Source organism: Osmerus mordax, chromosome 24 (genome assembly GCF_038355195.1).
Source record: "Osmerus mordax isolate fOsmMor3 chromosome 24, fOsmMor3.pri, whole genome shotgun sequence".
NCBI classification, from domain to species: domain Eukaryota; kingdom Metazoa; phylum Chordata; class Actinopteri; order Osmeriformes; family Osmeridae; genus Osmerus; species Osmerus mordax.
Genome location: NC_090073.1, coordinates 3,026,589 through 3,045,512, shown reverse-complemented (window position 1 = coordinate 3,045,512; position 18,924 = coordinate 3,026,589). Strand labels below are relative to the sequence as shown.

The window sequence follows — 18,924 nt, the reverse complement described above, 5'->3', positions numbered from 1 at the left end:
TGGAGGGAGATACAGGTGGAGGTAGTCAGGTGGAGGAGAGCTGGAGGGAGATACAGGTGGAGGTAGTCAGGAAGTGTGAGTTACAAACCTAACAAAGATTCACACAGGATTGTACCAAGTCAAACTCCCCCCTCTTTTTCTCCCACTTTCTGTACATGTGCTCCTTGTCCCTCCACCCCCCTTCCTCTTTCTCTCACTCCCCTTCTTAATTTCTCTCCCTGCCTCCCTTTCTACATTGGAGAGTTTAGTCTGATTCTCGTTTGTCTGGCTTAGACGTCTCTCTGCTACATTCCAGTCCTGTGCTGCTACATGGTTTCTAGAGAATGTCATGTATGAGGAAATGCAGCTGTTTTTAGCTTGGCGCTCCCAGCAAAAAATGTTAGGTGTTCCCAGGAGTTGTGGGTCCCATAACTTAAAGGAATGATGACTAAATGAGATTACATAAACAAATTATGCACAAATCAAATGTACAATAACCCCTGATCATTCCAGAAATATGACTTGTCATCCTCTAACATGATTATCACAGTACTGTGTTCTGTACTGTAACTCTGGATGTTCCTCGTTCACCTGCAGCCTGCTGTCACGGTGTGAGTGTGGGGGCTGGACCCCAACACAGGGAGAGGCAAGCAAGGCAGGAACAAAACACTAAGTGTTTCTGTTCCTCCAAAAACCTGGGCCAAGAGGAAATACTCACATGTACATAACACGATGTACACAACAAGGAAGTCACAAAGACTGACCAGGGGAGGAACCATAAATACACACTCGACCAAACTAGACACAGGTGAAACAAACTACGACAAACAAGCAAACTCAAAACCTCTCACAGACTCTTAGCAAGACACGGGTGCAGGTAATCACACAGAGACCACAGGGAAACACTAGGGCACATATAAACATGAACACAAGCTGGGGCACGGCCGTGGGGGTGACACCTACATCACCTGCCCTGCCAGAACCCTCCTCTCTCTCTGTCCTGTCTCTGATCACCTGCCCTGCCAGAACCCTCCTCTCTCTCTGTCCTGTCTCTGATCACCTGCCCTGCCAGAACCCTCCTCTCTCTCTCTGTGCTGTCTCTGATCACCTGCCCTGCCAGAACCCTCCTCTCTCTGTCCTGTCTCTGATCACCTGCCCTGCCAGAACCCTCCTCTCTCTGCCCTGTCTCTGATCACCTGCCCTGCCAGAACCCTCCTCTCTCTGCCCTGTCTCTGATCACCTGCCCTGCCAGAACCCTCCTCTCTCTGTCCTGTCTCTGATCACCTGCCCTGCCAGAACCCTCCTCTCTCTGCCCTGTCTCTGATCACCTGCCCTGCCAGAACCCTCCTCTCTCTGTCCTGTCTCTGATCACCTGCCCTGCCAGAACCCTCCTCTCTCTGTCCTGTCTCTGATCACCTGCCCTGCCAGAACCCTCCTCTCTCTGCCCTGTCTCTGATCACCTGCCCTGCCAGAACCCTCCTCTCTCTGCCCTGTCTCTGATCACCTGCCCTGCCAGAACCCTCCTCTCTCTGTCCTGTCTCTGATCAGGGTCTCTCTCATGCTCAGGATACTCTTGCACTGTGCAAATGAAACCTTCACCAATGCACAAAGGAACATGTGGAACAGGTTTACACCTGGGGGTGTATTGAATGAAGGTTTATGTCATTATGGGTTGTCATGGGCTAGCCATCTCTTTGAACCACAATCAAAAGCTGTTAGCACTAGCTCCCCAGTCTATACTCTCTACTCCTTAACCACTGACTGGCTGTGTTGCTAACACCTTTTAGCTTATGATCACATTTACAGACACACTTGACATGTTTAATGGACACAAAACAATGTTATATTGTACAGCCTAGGATCTATGCTGTCAAACAAACACACCTGCAGTATTTGAAAGGATAAGACATCAGACCAGGGTTAGGGATGCTAATTTACTTAATCATAACCTATTCTGGACTGACAGTAAATCATCCACTCTCCACCATGTGAATAAACACCATTCTACTGACCTTTATAAAACTCTGGTTTCACCATCAGCCTCCTCTCTGTGCTCCATCTGGTTCTGTGTGTGTCTGACAGTAATGTACACTAACATACAGTACATATTTGAATGTGTCACACCCACATACAATCACCCACACACACTTGTGTTTGGACCAGTTGATCCTGTTTGGAGTCTCATTACTGGAACTTACTTCTGTAAGGGTGCATGCATGCCCCAAGAGGGGAGAAAGGGGGAGGAGGAGAGGGGAGGAGAGCTGAACACTGAATTGAACACCCAGTGGTGTGGGGGATTTGAGCTGTCAGCATCGGCCTGGTCGTCAGTCTGCCAACGCTGGACCTGGTCACCAGCGGACATCGATCTGTGGTAGTCTGCCAAAGCTGGACACCTGGTCTCCCTGACGGACAACAGCGAGTTCCCGGTCCCTTTCCTCATCCCCCTGCTTGTGATGCTGCGCCGATCACAGTCCCCAGCCCTGTGGCTACCTCTGCTTAAACTGACATTTACCAACTCTGACCCAAGTTGAACACTGGATTTTGGTGTTTCAGCACCAATTGCCACTTCCCTGCTGTATGACTATGTTAAGCCTGTGTTCTGCTCCTCTCTTTCACCAACCGTCTCTGGAGGAGGGGATCTCTCACTGAATTGGTCCTCCCAAGATGTCTTCCATTTTTCCTCTAGTGAGTTTTTCTGGGAGTTTTTCCTTGTCTTCCTTGAGGGTTTAGGTTGGTTGAGGGGCAGTTGTATGGGCGTATGTGAAGCCCTCTGTGACATTGCTTGTAAAGGGCTATACAAATACATTTTGATTCGATTTTTTTATTTTATTATTAGCTTCAACCTGTATTGGCAGCAATCCAGTGTGTAAGTGTGAATAAAAAATCTAATTGTCATATTTGGTCTGCAGTATCAGATAAAAACACTAACCTGATTTATGTTGTAGATTTATGTGGAATAAGAGAACAAAAAATACAATTGGAACCCTAACCCTAACACAGAAATGTATGTTCTCTTGTTTTGAGCACTGCAGGAGTCAGGGTAGTAAACTCTACACTGCCCCCTGAACAGAAGCCACCAAGATCCACCTAGAGTTTCTAGAGCAGAGCCCCTGCTGCAGCAGATGATGAGCAGCATGCACACATGCAAACAGGAATGCTGCCTAGGAACAGCAGACATGGCAAAGGGCTGAAAACAGAACCCATTTTCTCCATCTATCTACCCATCCTTCAGCCTGTGCCTTCTCTACCATTTTAGATAGAAAGAGAAAGTACAGGTGTTTAAGGATGGGGGTGGAGTGGAGTGTGTCATGTGAAGATATTGTTCTCTCTTTAGCATTGTGACTTCAAGGCTTTTACGACGGCGAGACAGTGAAGTCACAACAGACGACATCATGTATTATGTGTAGACATAGTTGCATGATGTGTGAGAAAACTACAGAGCTCTATAAAGGAACTGTCTCCCCTCTGTCATTCTACAGGGATACAAGAGAGGACTGGAGGCTGTGTAGCTCTATAGCGGTACCTTTTTACTTTTTATGCCTCGTTCTTATTTAATTTTATCTATTATTAATACATCGTTTTAGTGCACCCTGTGTCGTTTTACAATTGACAGTGGAATCCATTTTAAATTTCTGGTATCCAAATAACTGCACACTCAGTGTGTGACAGTTCCACATGAATGTTTGATTGATTTGGTTAACACGTGTGGTGTGCTTGCAGGCACTGAATGGACATCTCCCACAACCTCCAGTGATTCTAGGTTTACTTTTAAATGATGATTATTCATGTATACAACAAAGAGCCCATAATGATGTGTCAGTAGCTGCTCCTGGTCTGTAGGTTGTTTGAGGCACCTGGAAGCTGTGGTTGAGCGCCTCCTGCAGGCTGAGCTGGGCACTGCTGTACTCTGCCCTCAGCAGCTGCAGCCTGGCCATGGCCCCCCTCTGGACACAGCAGCTCCTGGACCAGAGCCCGCTGAGACATCTGCACACACACACACACACACATACACACACAGAGATCCGCATACACACACATGCACACACACACACACACAGTACATACACACATATACAGTACACCATTACGTCACCAGACATCATGTCTCTAGTTTTGGTCTGGATGATGTCTGTGTTTTGTTTGTTCATTCCCTCCCACTCAATCCAATTCGCCGTCTGATTGGTCCAGTCCGGTCTCTTCCCAGGTCCAATCAACAGCCTCCCCTATCACAACCATCAGCAAGACTTGCCTCCCATAGAAGCTGCACCTTTCTTCAGCCCCAGGAGAGGGAACTGATCCATGATGTGGAAAGAGCTGTTAGTATGAGGACTGGGTTTTGTGTTGACTTTGTACTTGGTAGGAGAATAGCTGGAGTAGATCTTGTTGTCTTTATGCCTGTACCCTGTATAGAGCTTTGTGTTTGTTTGTTTCCACCTTCATACAGTGGAAAGGGGATCATGAAGCTGCCCATGGGCCTGCATCCCATCACATCGTTTCTATCCTGTTGAACAACACCAGGTAAGGAGAGGGGCACTTTGGGATTAGAGAGTCATTATGTGGTTAGGAATCAGAATCGTAAAACACGGGACGAGATGTTAAAACTGTCCATTGTGCCAATAGATGGTATGCACTCACATGAGATTTGCCGTGATGTTGACAGAGTGGCATGGGAGGTTTATTTCTTCGACTGGGTTAAGATGGGACACATCCTCAGTAGTGTGCCTCCGAATCAGTGGCTGTTTCGGCCTTTAATCACTAATCACCCTCATCCAAGGTGGCCAGCTAAAGGGTGATCAAGCCTTAGCTTGTGTCCCATTCCCAATTCACATTTCCCACGGGACTATGCAAGGCAGGGGCGTCCTCTCGAGCCAGCCCTACAGCTGACCTCATACCTCACATGCCCTCCTCATGTCGGAGGGATCTGAATTGGGTTCTCATGAAGTGATAGCCCAGCAAGGGTCCTTCCATTTGATCCAGATCCACTGGCTGCCTCTTTCAGCTGCTTGGCAAACTGCTCGGACGGTCTGCCGCAGAGCCTGTCCATGGATTCCAAGTTCTCTCAGCAACCTGATGGTGGAAGAAGCCGCGAATCCTTTGCATCCCACTTCAACTGGCCAGACTTTTGCATTCCAGCCACGCTGGAATGGAAGTGTTTTCTGTTCACATGAGTGACGTCATGATCAGATGGGGCCCTCACAGCAACGTGAGTGCAGTCGATGGCTCCCATTACATTAGGAAATCGGCTCATCGCTGCGAACTGCAGTGTAATGTTGGCCTGCTCAGCGCCAGTGAAGGGAAAGTGTCTGTACCGGGGTGACATACGGATGAGAGCGTTCCATCCAGCTGGCATGGTGAGGCTCAGGGAGGGTTGGGAAATGCCTGAGCGCTCAGCCATCAGTTATCACTCAGTCTTTTGTCACATTTAATTTGTTAAAACCCATGTTTGATTCCCCATGATGGATGACAGTTTAGTTAGCAGTAAAATCTTGATGATCATTTACATCCAAGGTGTCCAAGGGTGAACTGGAGATGATTATTCATGCTTTTATTTCTTCTCGTTTAGATTATTGTAATAGTCTTATTACCTGTTTGAACAAGAAGGAGCTCGACCGTCTCCAGGCCGTTCAGAACTCTGCTGCAAGGCTTTTAACGCACATTAACAAAAGAGCACACATTACACCTGTTTTATCACTTCACTGGTTACCAGTCCAGTACAGAATTCAATTTAAAATCCTGGTCCTCACCAGAGGCCTGAATGGAGAAGTTCCTCCCTACATTTCTGATTTAATACAGCTTCATACCCCCACCCGTAATTTGAGGTCATTGGGTCAGAAGCTTTTAGTGGTTCCCTGTACCCATTTTAAAACTAGAGGGGATCGATCATTCCGAGCAGTGGCCCCTAGGTTGTGGAATGCCTTGCCTCCCTTTCTACGGTGTGCAAATTCTGTCGAAGCTTTTAAAAAGCAACTCAAGACTTTGCTATTCAAGCAGGCTTTTAGTTAGTTGAGGGGTTTTTATGGTTGTCTGTCATGTTTCTATTTCAATTTAAATGTTCTGTATTCTTTATTTGTAGTGTTATATTGCATTTTGTTGTGAAGCACTTTGTGATTTTATCTGCGAGAGGTGCTATACAAATAAACTTTACTTACTTACTTACATAATGTACATTTTGTTTTTGAGAATTTCTTGGAATACCGATTATTGTGACATGCATATTTTTGAATAGCAATAATAATTCAAAATATCTTGGTAACTATTGTGATTTTTAACATTAACTCAATAAAAGATTGACCTATTAGGGTGCTAAAATGTTTTATTTATTTATTTGTATCCATGACAATCCCAAGAAGATCAAACACGTTTGATGGAATTCCAAACCATTGTCACAATGAAAGAATTACAGTGTCGAACATTCCATTCCAAAGTTACCATGAATATGATGTACCAAACACAGCAGAAATCATCGACACAAGACAAGCACTGCCGCTTTACAATTACAATTATACAAAAAACGAAAGATAAACCAGCAAATTCCTCTTTCACTGCGAGGTAAGTTAAGCCTAAGATAAAGTTATTGCCTACAGTCTGTACAAAACAATGTTAGGCCTATGTTAAAACTGTATACACCTATTCATGACTTTTGGTGTCTCAACAGGAGACCAGTCTCACGTAGTGTGTTTTTTCTGTCCTCAACAATATTTCTACACAAATAATTAGATATAATATAAAAACATTACCAAACCTGCAGGCCAATGTTACTCCCTGTAGTCTTGATCCAAATGTTTCTCTCCACACAGAACTGCAGCCATGAATTGGGAACTTCCCACCATTGATCCACATGCTCCTGTGAAGTTCACTGAGCTGTATGACTTTTTGACACCACCAGAATGTCTGGATGAGGTAAGATTGTGGTGATAAACCAGAACCAAATGCAACAGTATCACTGTGCTTGATGACAGTGGCATTATATATGATGACTGGCATAGACATTGACACAACTATCTCCCAGAAAACAACCATGAGGCGGTTCATGTCCTTACTGGAGCAAGGAGCGGTTCCATCCTCTGTTACTCTGAAGGACATCACCGAGTGGCTCTCTGGAGAAGAATGCTTCATCAGCAAGTGAGACAGGCTTAGTCTTTCTCTTACAAATCACATGTCTGTGCACATTTGTGTATATGTGATTGTTGTGTGTGAATGTGTGTGTATGAGAGAGAGAGAGAGAGAGAGAGAGAGAGAGAGAGAGAGAGAGAGAGAGAGAGAGAGAGAGAGAGAGCAATTGTCATTAGAAAAGTGATGGTTTGCTCTGTTTTTCATTTCTTCTATTTTGAAGGTGCCGGGCCTTCAATCATGACTTGCGACAGCTGACTGCCATCAGGGTAAGAGATTCACAGTGGACTTTGTTCACAGTACAAACTCCCAGAGAACCAAAGACTCGTATTACGGTCTCTATATTGAAAACAGTGCAAGTTACATTTATTTATTCAAGTTGTTAATGTGTGATTGCACTTACAAAACAATTGATCTTTTGATGGTGTTTCTGTACTCAGATCTGGTATATGAAGAGACGCGACCAGCTGCTGAAGATCCAGGAGGAGATACTCAGAGAGACCGAGAAGGAGTGTCGTCTCTCTGGGCTGTTTGGCAGAAAGGTACGTCACAACAACCTGGTGTAGAGAAACAGTACTTCACATTCTGGAACAAAGGATTTCCTTTATTTCTCTGTCTGTCAACTTTCTCTTCTCTCTCTCTCTCTCTCTCTCTCTCTCTCTCTCTCTCTCTCTGTCTCTGTCTCTTTCTCTGTCTGTCTCTTTCTCTCTCTCTCTCTCTCTCTCTCTCTCTCTCTCTCTCTCTCTCTCTCTCTCTCTCTCTCTCTCTCTCTCTCTCTCTCTCTCTCTCTCTCCTCGCTCTGTCTCTCTCTCTCTCTCTCTCTCTCTCTCTCTCTCTCTCTCTCTCTCTCTCTCTCTCTCTCTCTCTGTCTCTGTCTCTCTCTGTCTCTGTCTCTCTCTGTGTGTCTCTCTCTCTGTCTCTTTCACTCTCTCTAACTCTCTTCTATTTTTCTCTGGTGAAGGTCACCATGGAGGGACTTCATAGGAGTATGAAGATGTTCAGACCGTCTGTAGAGACCGAGGTCAGACATGTGCTCTCTGGACTTCCTCACAGCCTGATGCCCTCTCACTCCACCTCTGAGGTCCCCGGAGCTCCCAGTCTCCTGCAGGAAACTGGAGAGCTCACCCCCAGGCTGGTCACCATCACCTTCCGCCACCTGCTGGGTGGAGGTACCCAGGGAGGAACCACCTGGACCTCCGTAGACGGGCTGAGGGCCAAGGCCGCCATGGAGGAGATCCGGTGGCTGCTGAAGGACACCGTCACCTCTGTCCTGGCTCCGTACGGGGACGTCCCGGTGCACAAGATTGTGTTCATCACCTCAGCTCTGGCCCGGGATGTGGTGAAGGCTGTCTTTGACAGGTTTGAGGTGGAGTCTTCCACTTTCTGCCTGCTGAATGACAGCTACAACTTGCATTCTCTGGAGGCAACCAGGAAGTTGGTGGATGAGGTGGCAAGGGGGAACAAGGTCATTGTGTTTTCAGTCTGGAGCTTATAGATGTCAAAATCACTCACATTTCACGTTTCTCTCACGACAGCTCCAGAACATGTGGGCATAAGCTAGCTCTTAAACTAAGTCTCACTGTTTGAACTGTCTATCAACAGAGTCATAACAAGCCAGGTGCTGAGAGCTCCTTCAGCCTCAAGGAGAGCATCACCGTGGACACTGATCCCCAGGCAGAAAAGGTGAAGAAAGCAGATTGATTCATAGTTGGCTTTGGGTTCAGTGTAATCGTGACCAAAATGGGAGATTGTTTTCAATGGCAACTGAACCTTAATTCTCCCTCCAGTCTTGGTCTACCTCAATGGAGAAAGGCCTCACCATCAAGGCCATCATCCAGGACCAGAAGGAGATCAAGGCCCTGGCCAGTGCTGGAGCTGACATGAAGACCAGTCAGAACAGACATCTGACTACATCTCAGCTGTCCACAGCTTCTCTGGCTGAGTCTGGCCTCGACCTCACCCTGAGGGAGGCTGGGGCTCATGCTGCTGAGGGGAAGCTGGACAGAGGCAAGGCCTCAAAGCTGGCCCTAGAGGCTGGCCTCACCAGCACCAAGACCCTGGGCCTAGAGGCTGGCCTCACCAGCACCAAAACCTTGGCCCTAGAAGCTGGCCTCACCAGCACCAAGACCCTGGACCTAGAGGCTGGCCTCACCAGCACCAAGACCCTGGCCCTAGAAGCTGGCCTCACCAGCAGCAAGACCCTGGACTTAGAAGCTGGCCTCACCAGCACCAAGACCCTGGCCCTAGAAGCTGGCCTCACCAGCGCCAAGACCCTGGCCCTAGAGGCTGGCCTCACCAGCACCAAGACCCTGGCCCTAGAAGCTGGCCTCACCAGCACCAAGACCATGACCCTAGACGCTGGCCTCACCAGCACCAAGACCCTGGACCTAGAGGCTGGCCTCACCAGCACCAAGACCATGGCCCTAGAGGCTGGCCTCACCAGCACCAAGACCCTGGATCTAGAGGCAGGCCTCACCAGCTCCAAGACCCTGGATCTAGAGGCTGGCCTCACCAGCACCAAGACCCTGGCCCTAGAGGCTGGCCTCACCAGCACCAAGACCCTGGGCCTAGAAGCTGGCCTCATCAGCAGCAAGACCATCGCCCTAGATGCTGGCCTAACCAGCACCAAGACCATGGCCCTAGACGCTGGCCTCACCAGGACCAAGACCCTGGACCTAGAGGCTGGCCTCACCAGCACCAAGACCATGGCCCTAGAGGCTGGCCTCACCAGCAGCAAGACCCTGGCCCTAGAAGCTGGCCTCACCAGCACCAAGACCCTGGCCCTAGAGGCTGGCCTCACCAGCACCAAGACCCTGGATCTAGAGGCTGGCCTCACCAGCACCAAGAGGCTGGATCTAGAGGCTGGCCTCACCAGCACCAAGACCCTGGGCCTAGAGGCTGGCCTCACCAGCACCAAGACCCTGGCCCTAGAGGCTGGCCTCACCAGCACCAAGACCCTGGCCCTAGAGCCTGGCCTCACCAGCAGCAAGACCCTGGATCTAGAGGCTGGCCTCACCAGCACCAAGACCCTGGATCTAGAGGCTGGCCTCACCAGCACCAAGACCCTGGATCTAGAGGCTGGCCTCACCAGCACCAAGACCCTGGGCCTAGAGGCTGGCCTCACCAGCACCAAGACCCTGGATCTAGAGGCTGGCCTCACCAGCACCAAGACCCTGGCCCTAGAGGCTGGCCTCACCAGCAGCAAGACCCTGGATCTAGAGGCTGGCCTCACCAGCACCAAGACCCTGGATCTAGAGGCTGGCCTCACCAGCACCAAGACCCTGGCCCTAGAGGCTGGCCTCACCAGCAGCAAGACCCTGGATCTAAAGGCTGGCCTCACCAGCACCAAGACCCTGGCCCTAGAAGCTGGCCTCACCAGCACCAAGACCCTGGATCTAAAGGCTGGCCTCACCAGCACCAAGACCCTGGATCTAGAGGCTGGCCTCACCAGCACCAAGACCCTGGATCTAGAGGCTGGCCTCACCAGCACCAAGACCCTGGGCCTAGAGGCTGGCCTCACCAGCACCAAGACCCTGGATGGAGCTTCTGCCAAGATGCTGTTGCTTCTAGAAGATGAGCCACTGCTGAGCATCCATGGTGTCTTCCCTCAGGAGGCTCCAAGACTCCTCATGGTGTGAACATTAAATCATTCTTTTGTTGACAAGTTTCACCAGACTGAATAATACCATTGCACATGTGGTATGAATATGCTTCAGTTTGGAAGTTTATGCCATTGCTCTACAGTATAGTTTATGGTCTTACATGCTTAGTATTGTCTGTTCACAGACCAGTGAGGTCCCAGCTAACGTGGAACAGGAGAGCTGCATTGGTGAGTACCTTCTCAGATACCAGGAAGCTACATGCACAAGTTCTACTACATACACACTTCTCAGATACCAGGAAGCTACATGCACAAGTTCTACTACATACACACTTCTCAGATACCAGGAAGCTACATGCACAAGTTCTACTACAAACACACTTCTCAGATACCAGGAAGCTACATGCACAAGTTCTACTACATACACACTTCTCAGATACCAGGAAGCTGTGTGGAGAACATGCAGATACAGTGTTAATGCAGGTTTTCTTCCTCAGTGGGCGGACAACAGGAGGAGGATGGAGGGGAGGAGATAAGGGGGGGGATGAGAGGATTCCTCCGTCGAATGAGGAAGCTCTTTACCTGCTGCTCTGCCTCCTCAGAAGAGGAGGACTAGAGAGGCTCCCCAACAGTGAGAGGGACCTGAGGACCAGGCAATATCATCAATATGGACCCCTTGGACATAACCTGTGTCCATCACAGAGCCTGAGCACAAAAGAAAATGTACTTTGTAGCCATGTCTTTTTTTGTGGTTGACTTTTAATTTATGGGGATTTACTGAAAATAGCGTGTTTGTCAGTGTTTATTATTTTGATTTACACATATATATATATATATATATATATATATATACATACTATATATACATAAAAATGAAAATATATAGTCTCTGCTACACTAGGGTCCAAACAATTGAAGTACAGCATTCAAACATTTGAACATTAAAGTTCAAATGTGGCATCATTTCAATGTAAACGTTTTGTAACACGGCGCACAATGCAGCAGAGGGATAAGACAAGAAGCCCTTTTAGACTCTCCAAGTGGTTCAATTCTTCAATGAAAAAGACACAGGAACCCAAGCACCTTAGAACCCTGCAGAGCATTCCATAAGAGAGCCAGAGGCAGGAGACAGAGAAACAGCATGAAGGAGGCTTGAGACAGATCAGAGGGAACAGAACAGAACATGAGGTCTACTGCAGGTTTTAGGCAAAGTACATCTTGTATGTGAACACCAGGGTGCATGTGTTGAAAGAAAGATTGGGTGATATTAAGACCCGCTTCCATGATAGGTTTGTTGTTTTGTGGACATTGTGGATGTCAGCTAGTGGTCACAGCCAAACAGCTCCAGGGAAACCCTGTGCTGTTCCGGAAGGGTCCGGGCCGTGAGCATGGTCACTGGTGTGGGGAGGGGGGAGAGCGCTGTTGTGCTGTAGCAGATTAGAGCTACCAAAATGAAGTGTCAACTTGACTCTTTTAACAGCGAGCAATTTCAACCTTGATATATTCATATGTGAAATCAATATTATAAAAGTTATGGTATGACATGGTTCAAAAGTGTTGCAATCTAGATAGACTTTACAGTCGATAAAAAACATAATTAAGAACCTACAATTAGCAGTCACAGCGTTTGACAATGGTGATTCAATCTGCTCCCTGATGGTTTGTGCATTAGCTGTGCGTGTGTGGTCCGCCCCCTAGTGGATAGCTGGTGGAACTGCAGGGGACCGTGCTGCCTCCAGCCAAGCTGGTACAGAACATAGTTCTGCTGCTGTCAGGAACATGCTAGGTAGCAGTACAAGTCACTGGAGGGGCTAATGCTTCAGAGGCGATCCTGAGGTTTTCAACTGAAAAATGAAGGCAGTCTGCATTGACACTGAGCACACATAGAAACAAGCCATGTAACCATACGTTTTATTCAATCGTCTTGAGGCAACAATAGTTGATTGAACACCGGTTGACCATAAACTAAAGTTGAAGGTAAAGAGACGAGAAGACCCAAACTCATGTTCTCCTGTTCAACCAAGATCCAGACTCCACGCTCAGGAGACTCAAGCCTTCATGTCGGCTTCCTCGGTTCACCTGGTGACCAGAAACCAATTACTGCTGATATCATTCACCTGTCCTCAAAGTCTTGTTCTAGGGACAGTTCCCTTCCTGGCGGAGGGTTTTAGTCCTTACATGTATAAGGTAATAATATCCTGTTAATATCTTTCTTAGTTTTATAGTGCTCAAAAGGCATCTCACTTTGAAGGGACAATATTTGCACATATAAAGGAGCTGCACATTGCTGAAACAAAGAGAAACTCAAGAAAAGCCCAATAACATGTCTGATCAGCAGTATGTTATCATTCCTTCACACATGTTTGGATGCTAAAACAACTCCTTTCGAATGCGCTGCAAGCTCTGCACACCCAAGTAGGCTACCACGAGCTAATGGCTTTCACAAACTCGCCGTCTAATTTGAATAAAGGCTATTGATAACATGCCTCTGAAGTTTGACGTTTTGCAGCATTATACTTATAGGCAACTAGTCATCATATCTTCCGCTCCATGAAACACATGTTAATGCTTAGTAGTAGGCTAAACATATATGGTTCTTTAATGTATTTGCATTGTACTAAAATGCGTTCATTTTCAATGGGCATAAACAGGTGCGGCCCACATTTTTCAACATTAACATTTCAATATAACAAGTCATTATGGCCTTTGGAAAAATGTTTTTTTGTGGGGAGGTGGGGTTGTGCATTATAGCCCCCTGTGCCTAAGCTTTTGTCCTTAATGGCATTTTTTCCCCTTACTACTTTTACTTTTATACTTTAAGTAGTTTTGAAACCAGTACTTTTATACTTTTACTTGAGTAAAAAGCTAGAATTGATACTTCAACTTCTACAGAAGAATACTTTTGACACCTCTGAACACAACACACACATAAGTACATCAGAATCTTAGAACCTTTTCTTAGTCAACGCGCACCTCCCTGTGCTATAGCTTTGTTAGGAAAACAAACAGGACCGTTACACTCCAACAGCAATATAACTTGTTTATTGACAATGATCAGATACAGTAGAGTGTTCCGGACGGCAGTGAGTCTCTGTGATGGTCTTCTCCTGATATCCACTCAGCCCAGCGAGTTCCAGCCAGGTGAGAAACTCCCAGTCCTCGTCCGTACTGCTGAAAGTACATTTCTGGCTCCTTGGCAACGGTCCTTATGTTGTCCGGGAGAAAGTGGGCCAGGAGACCTGCAGGGTAGAAGAACCGAGAGGCAGGAAACCAGAACAAACATCCCACATCAGCCTCCTGGAGATCCTCCAGGCCGTGTGTCCAAGTGTCCTTGAGCAAGACACTGGACCCCAAGCTGCTCCCGATGAACAGGCTAGCCTTGCATGGCAGCTCAGTCGCTGTGGGTGTGTATGAATGGGTGAATGAGAGGCATAATGTAAAGTGCTGTGGGTGCCGGGATGGGCGTCTGTGGCTCAGAGGGTAGAGAGAGAGTTCTATCCTCCAGGCAGGCACGTGCACAGATAGACCCCTAGTGGTGCTCAAGCACCAGTTGCGATGTAATGTTTTCAGCAGCGCTAATGTTGTGGTTAATTCATCACCAAACAACGTCAGGGGATTGCACAAACACCGTCATTACCTGTTTGTCTGATGCTGCGGGTCAGAGAAGAAGTAGGCTGCAGCCGTTTGGCCTGGCGCTCAGCACTGCATGAGCACTAAGTGGAGGAAGAGGAGGGAGGGGCGCAGCGTGGGCTTGTGAGCGCCGCGGAGCATTTTAGGGCGAAATTCTCACAAGAACTCAAATAAATGCCCCGTCAGATATCAAAACACATTTGGGGGGAATTGATGACAGAGCAAAATATTGATGAATGAAGAAAAAATAGGGCTCCAGCAGAAGGGGCACTTTTCTCATCCAGGGCAAAAGGGCAGGTGCTTGAGCACCACTAGGGGTCTATCTGTGCACGTGCCAATGGGTGCCCTTTTTTTTGGTTTGAGCACCTGCCCCCCAAAATGTCTGTGTAAATGTACTGAGGCACAGACAAACCAGACCTCCAGGTTTGTACTGAGGCACAGACAAACCAGACCTCCAGGTTTGTACTGAGGCACAGACAAACCAGACCTCCAGGTTTGTACTGAGGCACAGACAAACCAGACCTCCAGGTTTGTACTGAGGCACAGACAAACCAGACCTCCAGGTTTGTACTGAGGCACAGACAAACCAGACCTCCAGGTTTGTACTGAGGCACAGACAAACCAGACCTCCAGGTTTGTACTGAGGCACAGACAAACCAGACCTCCAGGTTTGTACTGAGGCACAGACAAACCAGACCTCCAGGTTTGAGACTAAGACTGGACTCAGTCAAGTCTTGTCCCAGTAATTTGACCCCGAGGAGCACCCATTCTCACTCTCACTACTTAAATCAGTAGGCCGTCCTACTGGCTCCCAGACATCTCGAATGTCTTGGCGATGGACTTTCGAAGCGCACGGAACATTCGTACGTGTAGAGGACGTCTAGGGGGCTCCTGCTTGGTCTCGTGGTCCTTCGACAGCTCCAGATTGGCAGGCGAACCACACTTAGTCCCTGTGACAAGACAACATTTAAAATTGGTGAATTTGAAGTTGGGCTTTGTCAGATTTAATTAGCCAAATCTACAGGATCACTTTGTGATTCATTAAGGATGACAAGCAGTGGTGGTCGCTCACCAGGTGTGACGTGAGAGCTGGGGGGAAGCTCCTCCTGGGCTGAGGGCTTCTTGGGCTCCGTCTTTCTCTTCAGGAACTGCAGGGGAAAACACAGAACATGCTGGAATCTATGGAAACTATGACAACACCTCTCAGTCCACCAAAGCATCAGGATTAAGAACAACAACAGCCACTCAGTCCCAACACTGCCTCTTCATTCTATACATGCTCCATTACATGAATAACCAACCCATGGTCATTCATTCTGTACTCATACGATATACTATAAGCTCTGCTCTATAAGTTCTATTACATAAATAACCCACCTTGTTCTTGAAGAGCTTGGCTTTCTTCGGCAGGCTCCACCACTTCAAGCCCTTCTTAGCCTTTCTCGTCTCTCCTGCAGAGGTCGACGCTGTCCCAGCATCCATGATGACCTCTGCAGGGCTGAGCTCACCGAGATCTTCCCCAGGACACGGAGCTGCAGCAGCAGACTCACACAGAGTGTCCATCACTCTCTCCGTCAGGATCCTGACCGTGCGGTCCAGGGTCTCCTGGCAGGCCAGGCTGGAGGTCGAGGGAAGGTTCAGCTCAAGGCTCTTCTGCAGCTGACTCTTAACCGAGCTCTCAGCAAAGCTGTGGATGAGCTCCTGTCTGGAGGGCATCGGGGGGCTTTCTGGCAGCATCAGCTCTGACGTGCTTCTGGTGGAGCTCACGGGGCTCTGAAGATGCAGGCCGGTGGTGGCTGTCTGCCGGCGGAGCCGACGGACGTTGGCGAGCAGACTCTCTGAGGCGGTCTTGATCTGGAGCTCGTCCAATCCGGCGGAGTCCAGTCCTACGGCGGCGTTGGAGACTGTTGGACCCTCTTCGTCCTCACATAACTGGCTGAGATTCTCCAGTATGGAGTCCAAGAGGGCACAGGTCAGGAGGCCGTCCTCACTCCTCTTCAGTTCAGCAGTGGAGCACTCTGAAGCGGCTACTTCTGCTCTCATGGCACTGAGAATCACCCCAAGGGTCCTCTTGGTCCAAGAGATGGACGCCTTCGGAGGGATGATCTCAGATACACATAATCTAATATCTACCTACGTATCTACATGAGAACATTGTCTTGGAAATGTTAACCTTACTGAAAAAGTTGTTACAACTTGTAAGGTGCAAAACAATCAGACCATTTACTTACAAAAATATTTCTGTGTTCCAATACGAATTTGTCAAGGTGAAAGCGTCGCAGAGATCCAAATCCTTCTCCAAGAAAATGTTCATGTAAAACTGAGCACAGTGATCAGAACGGCCTTTTGTAGTTTATTTGATGAATTATGTCATAATACAGCAAACGTCATCAAACGGCAGACAGCACAATTTGAAGATAGCTCTATTTACTTTTCCCAAGAACACAGAATAGGCTACAATAACTTTTTCAGATTAATGTATAAACTACCTTCATATCTACCAGAGAATATCGTCTTTTAAATTGAAACCTTACAACTTTAAAAAGTCCCCATATCTCCTCGGTGCAAAACAATCTGAACATTTACTTACATTACAATATTGCTGTGTTCCAATACGAATTCGTCAAGGTGAAAGCGTCGTAGAGATCCAAATCCTTGTCCAAGAAAACTTTCTATAAGAAATGAGAGCAGTGATCAGAACGGACTTTTATAGTTTATTTGATGAATTACGTCATAATACAGTAAACGTCATCAAACAGCAGATGGCGCTCTTTACACCCTGTCTGTTAAGAGTCCAGGCCGTGGTCTGTTATCAGTGTTAAACAGGGGCGAACATTTAATTGTACATGAACTGTTTTAAATCACGTTTTGAAAAGAGAAAATGTGTACCCCCCACCACACATTTTGTATCAAGAAAAATATATTTAACAGCGGTATCCACTGTTATATAGATTCTAAAAAGCTGTCCCGCACCCACATTGGAAAATAAACCCACGAAGTTGGTGTTCCATATTTCCTTATTTAATTATGATTTGCCCATTTACACGAATCAGGTTTATTTCGACTGGATATCATTCACAGACGCTTCACCTTTACACATTAGGAGACAATAGGGTGATTTCAGGTAATGTGGGACACTTTTTGCTAGAGGCTCCAGTAGACTTACAAAAAAGCTGTTAACTCACCCCAGCGGTGTTTCTGTAAATGGTTTTAGGGCTTAGGAACATTTTCATGTTGGAATGAAATGGGAATACACAGTATTTTTGGAGCTACAGACTTTCAAACATAACATGACCCCCTCTTTCACTCATGCAGCATTTTCAGGTCATGTGGGACAGCTTGTGTGGTAAAGTCGGACAGTCATCGTCTGTCAGCCTATCGCTAATATTAATAATAATTAGTTTATATACAACAATGCAACAGTGCAAGGGTGTGGCAAGATTAATTTAGTTGTGGGGGTTGACTTATACAATAGGCATAAAGTGTAACTGATGTAAACCTTAGTGATCTGCAGTCTATGTGCTAGCTAGCTAGTCACGATGCGTTAGCATTTCGTTGGACTAGCGTTAGTGGTCACGCTTACAAGTTTGGAAGCGCTGGTTCGATGACAGTGAAAGTTGTTATTTAGTTGGGAACTTAGGTGCAGTGTGATGCATTGGTATTAAAAATGTGAGAACTGTCGAATTAAATTACTTTTCTAGCATAAACAAAGCATTACTAGATGTCCCACTTTACCTGAAGAATGCTGTCACATAAAACGTTTTTTTGTTGCTAACAAAGCATTATTTTACACATTTTTGTGTGTTTCAATCAGTGGTTAAACCTTCATTATGCTGCAATAATTATTAACGCTGATTTGCAAGGAATGCAAGAACAGTTACATACCTTAAACACCTAGACTAACTACTGTAATGTAACCATGGCAGGGCTCCAGACTAACTTGTTGCCTTGGTTGCACTGGTGCGCCTAACTTTATTTAGGTGCACCAGCACAAAATGTAGGGGCACCCACATTTTTCCTTGCGTAGCCACAATTTCAAGGTCACCTTTTTATCACGCTCCATATACATTCATATATATTATGTAAATGATATTAAACAAGAATAAGGTGTAGGTAAATATATTTTTTATTTGAAGCACAATCATACTGTATATAAAAAAAAAATAATCTTTTAAGTGCTTCACTGAGCTGCCAAACTAAAACATTTTAAGCAAAATAAAACATTTCAAAATAGAAAGTGCTACTGTTTAAAAGCGCTTCCCTGAACTGAGACCTAACATTTCATGGCTCAAAGTCTTATAGCGGGTCCCACCTTGCTGTCGCAGGCCCTGCAGATGGCCAACACCTGTAATTTGGCCTTCTTGCCCTTTGGCCTTGGCTAAATCATCTTGCCACACTCTCCCTAGCATCAAAATCCTAGCTCCATGGGTTAGCTCCATGACCCAGCTCCGTAACTCAGGGGTCCGCAATTCATTTTTACAAGGGACCACATGAGAAACCTGAAATGTGTTGGAGGGCCGCATCAAGGATAACTTGAACTTAATTCTGCTCACTATTCATTTTCTCCCATTGTAAAAAGCAGTAAAGTATATATTTTGATTAGC

General features: G+C 46.8%; 3 protein-coding genes across 3 annotated transcripts in view; all 3 read right to left on the bottom strand.

Annotated features, from left to right (window-relative positions):
- LOC136933035 (NACHT, LRR and PYD domains-containing protein 12-like) overlaps nucleotides 1–18,924 on the bottom strand; it is a 179,852-nt gene that overhangs the window by 11,338 nt on the left and 149,590 nt on the right. The gene's annotated exons all lie outside the window — the stretch shown is intronic.
- LOC136933037 (NLR family CARD domain-containing protein 3-like) overlaps nucleotides 1–18,924 on the bottom strand; it is a 172,109-nt gene that overhangs the window by 72,736 nt on the left and 80,449 nt on the right. The gene's annotated exons all lie outside the window — the stretch shown is intronic.
- Nucleotides 15,122–16,363, bottom strand: LOC136933051 (uncharacterized). Its single transcript, XM_067228432.1, has 3 exons — nucleotides 15,698–16,363; nucleotides 15,393–15,468; nucleotides 15,122–15,270 (listed from the first exon to the last, which is right to left on the bottom strand). Exons 1-3 carry the CDS (start codon nucleotides 16,361–16,363, stop codon nucleotides 15,122–15,124), a joined length of 891 nt encoding a protein of 296 aa, XP_067084533.1.

Coding starts and splice junctions, on each gene's coding strand:
- LOC136933051 (XM_067228432.1), bottom strand. CDS start 16,363: ATGAGAGCAGAAGTAGCCGCTTCAGAGTGCTCCACTGCTGAACTGAAG. Junction 15,469..15,697: donor CCAAGCTCTTCAAGAACAAG/GTGGGTTATTTA, acceptor TTTCCCCTGCAG/TTCCTGAAGAGAAAGACGGA. Junction 15,271..15,392: donor CAGCTCTCACGTCACACCTG/GTGAGCGACCAC, acceptor GTCTTGTCACAG/GGACTAAGTGTGGTTCGCCT.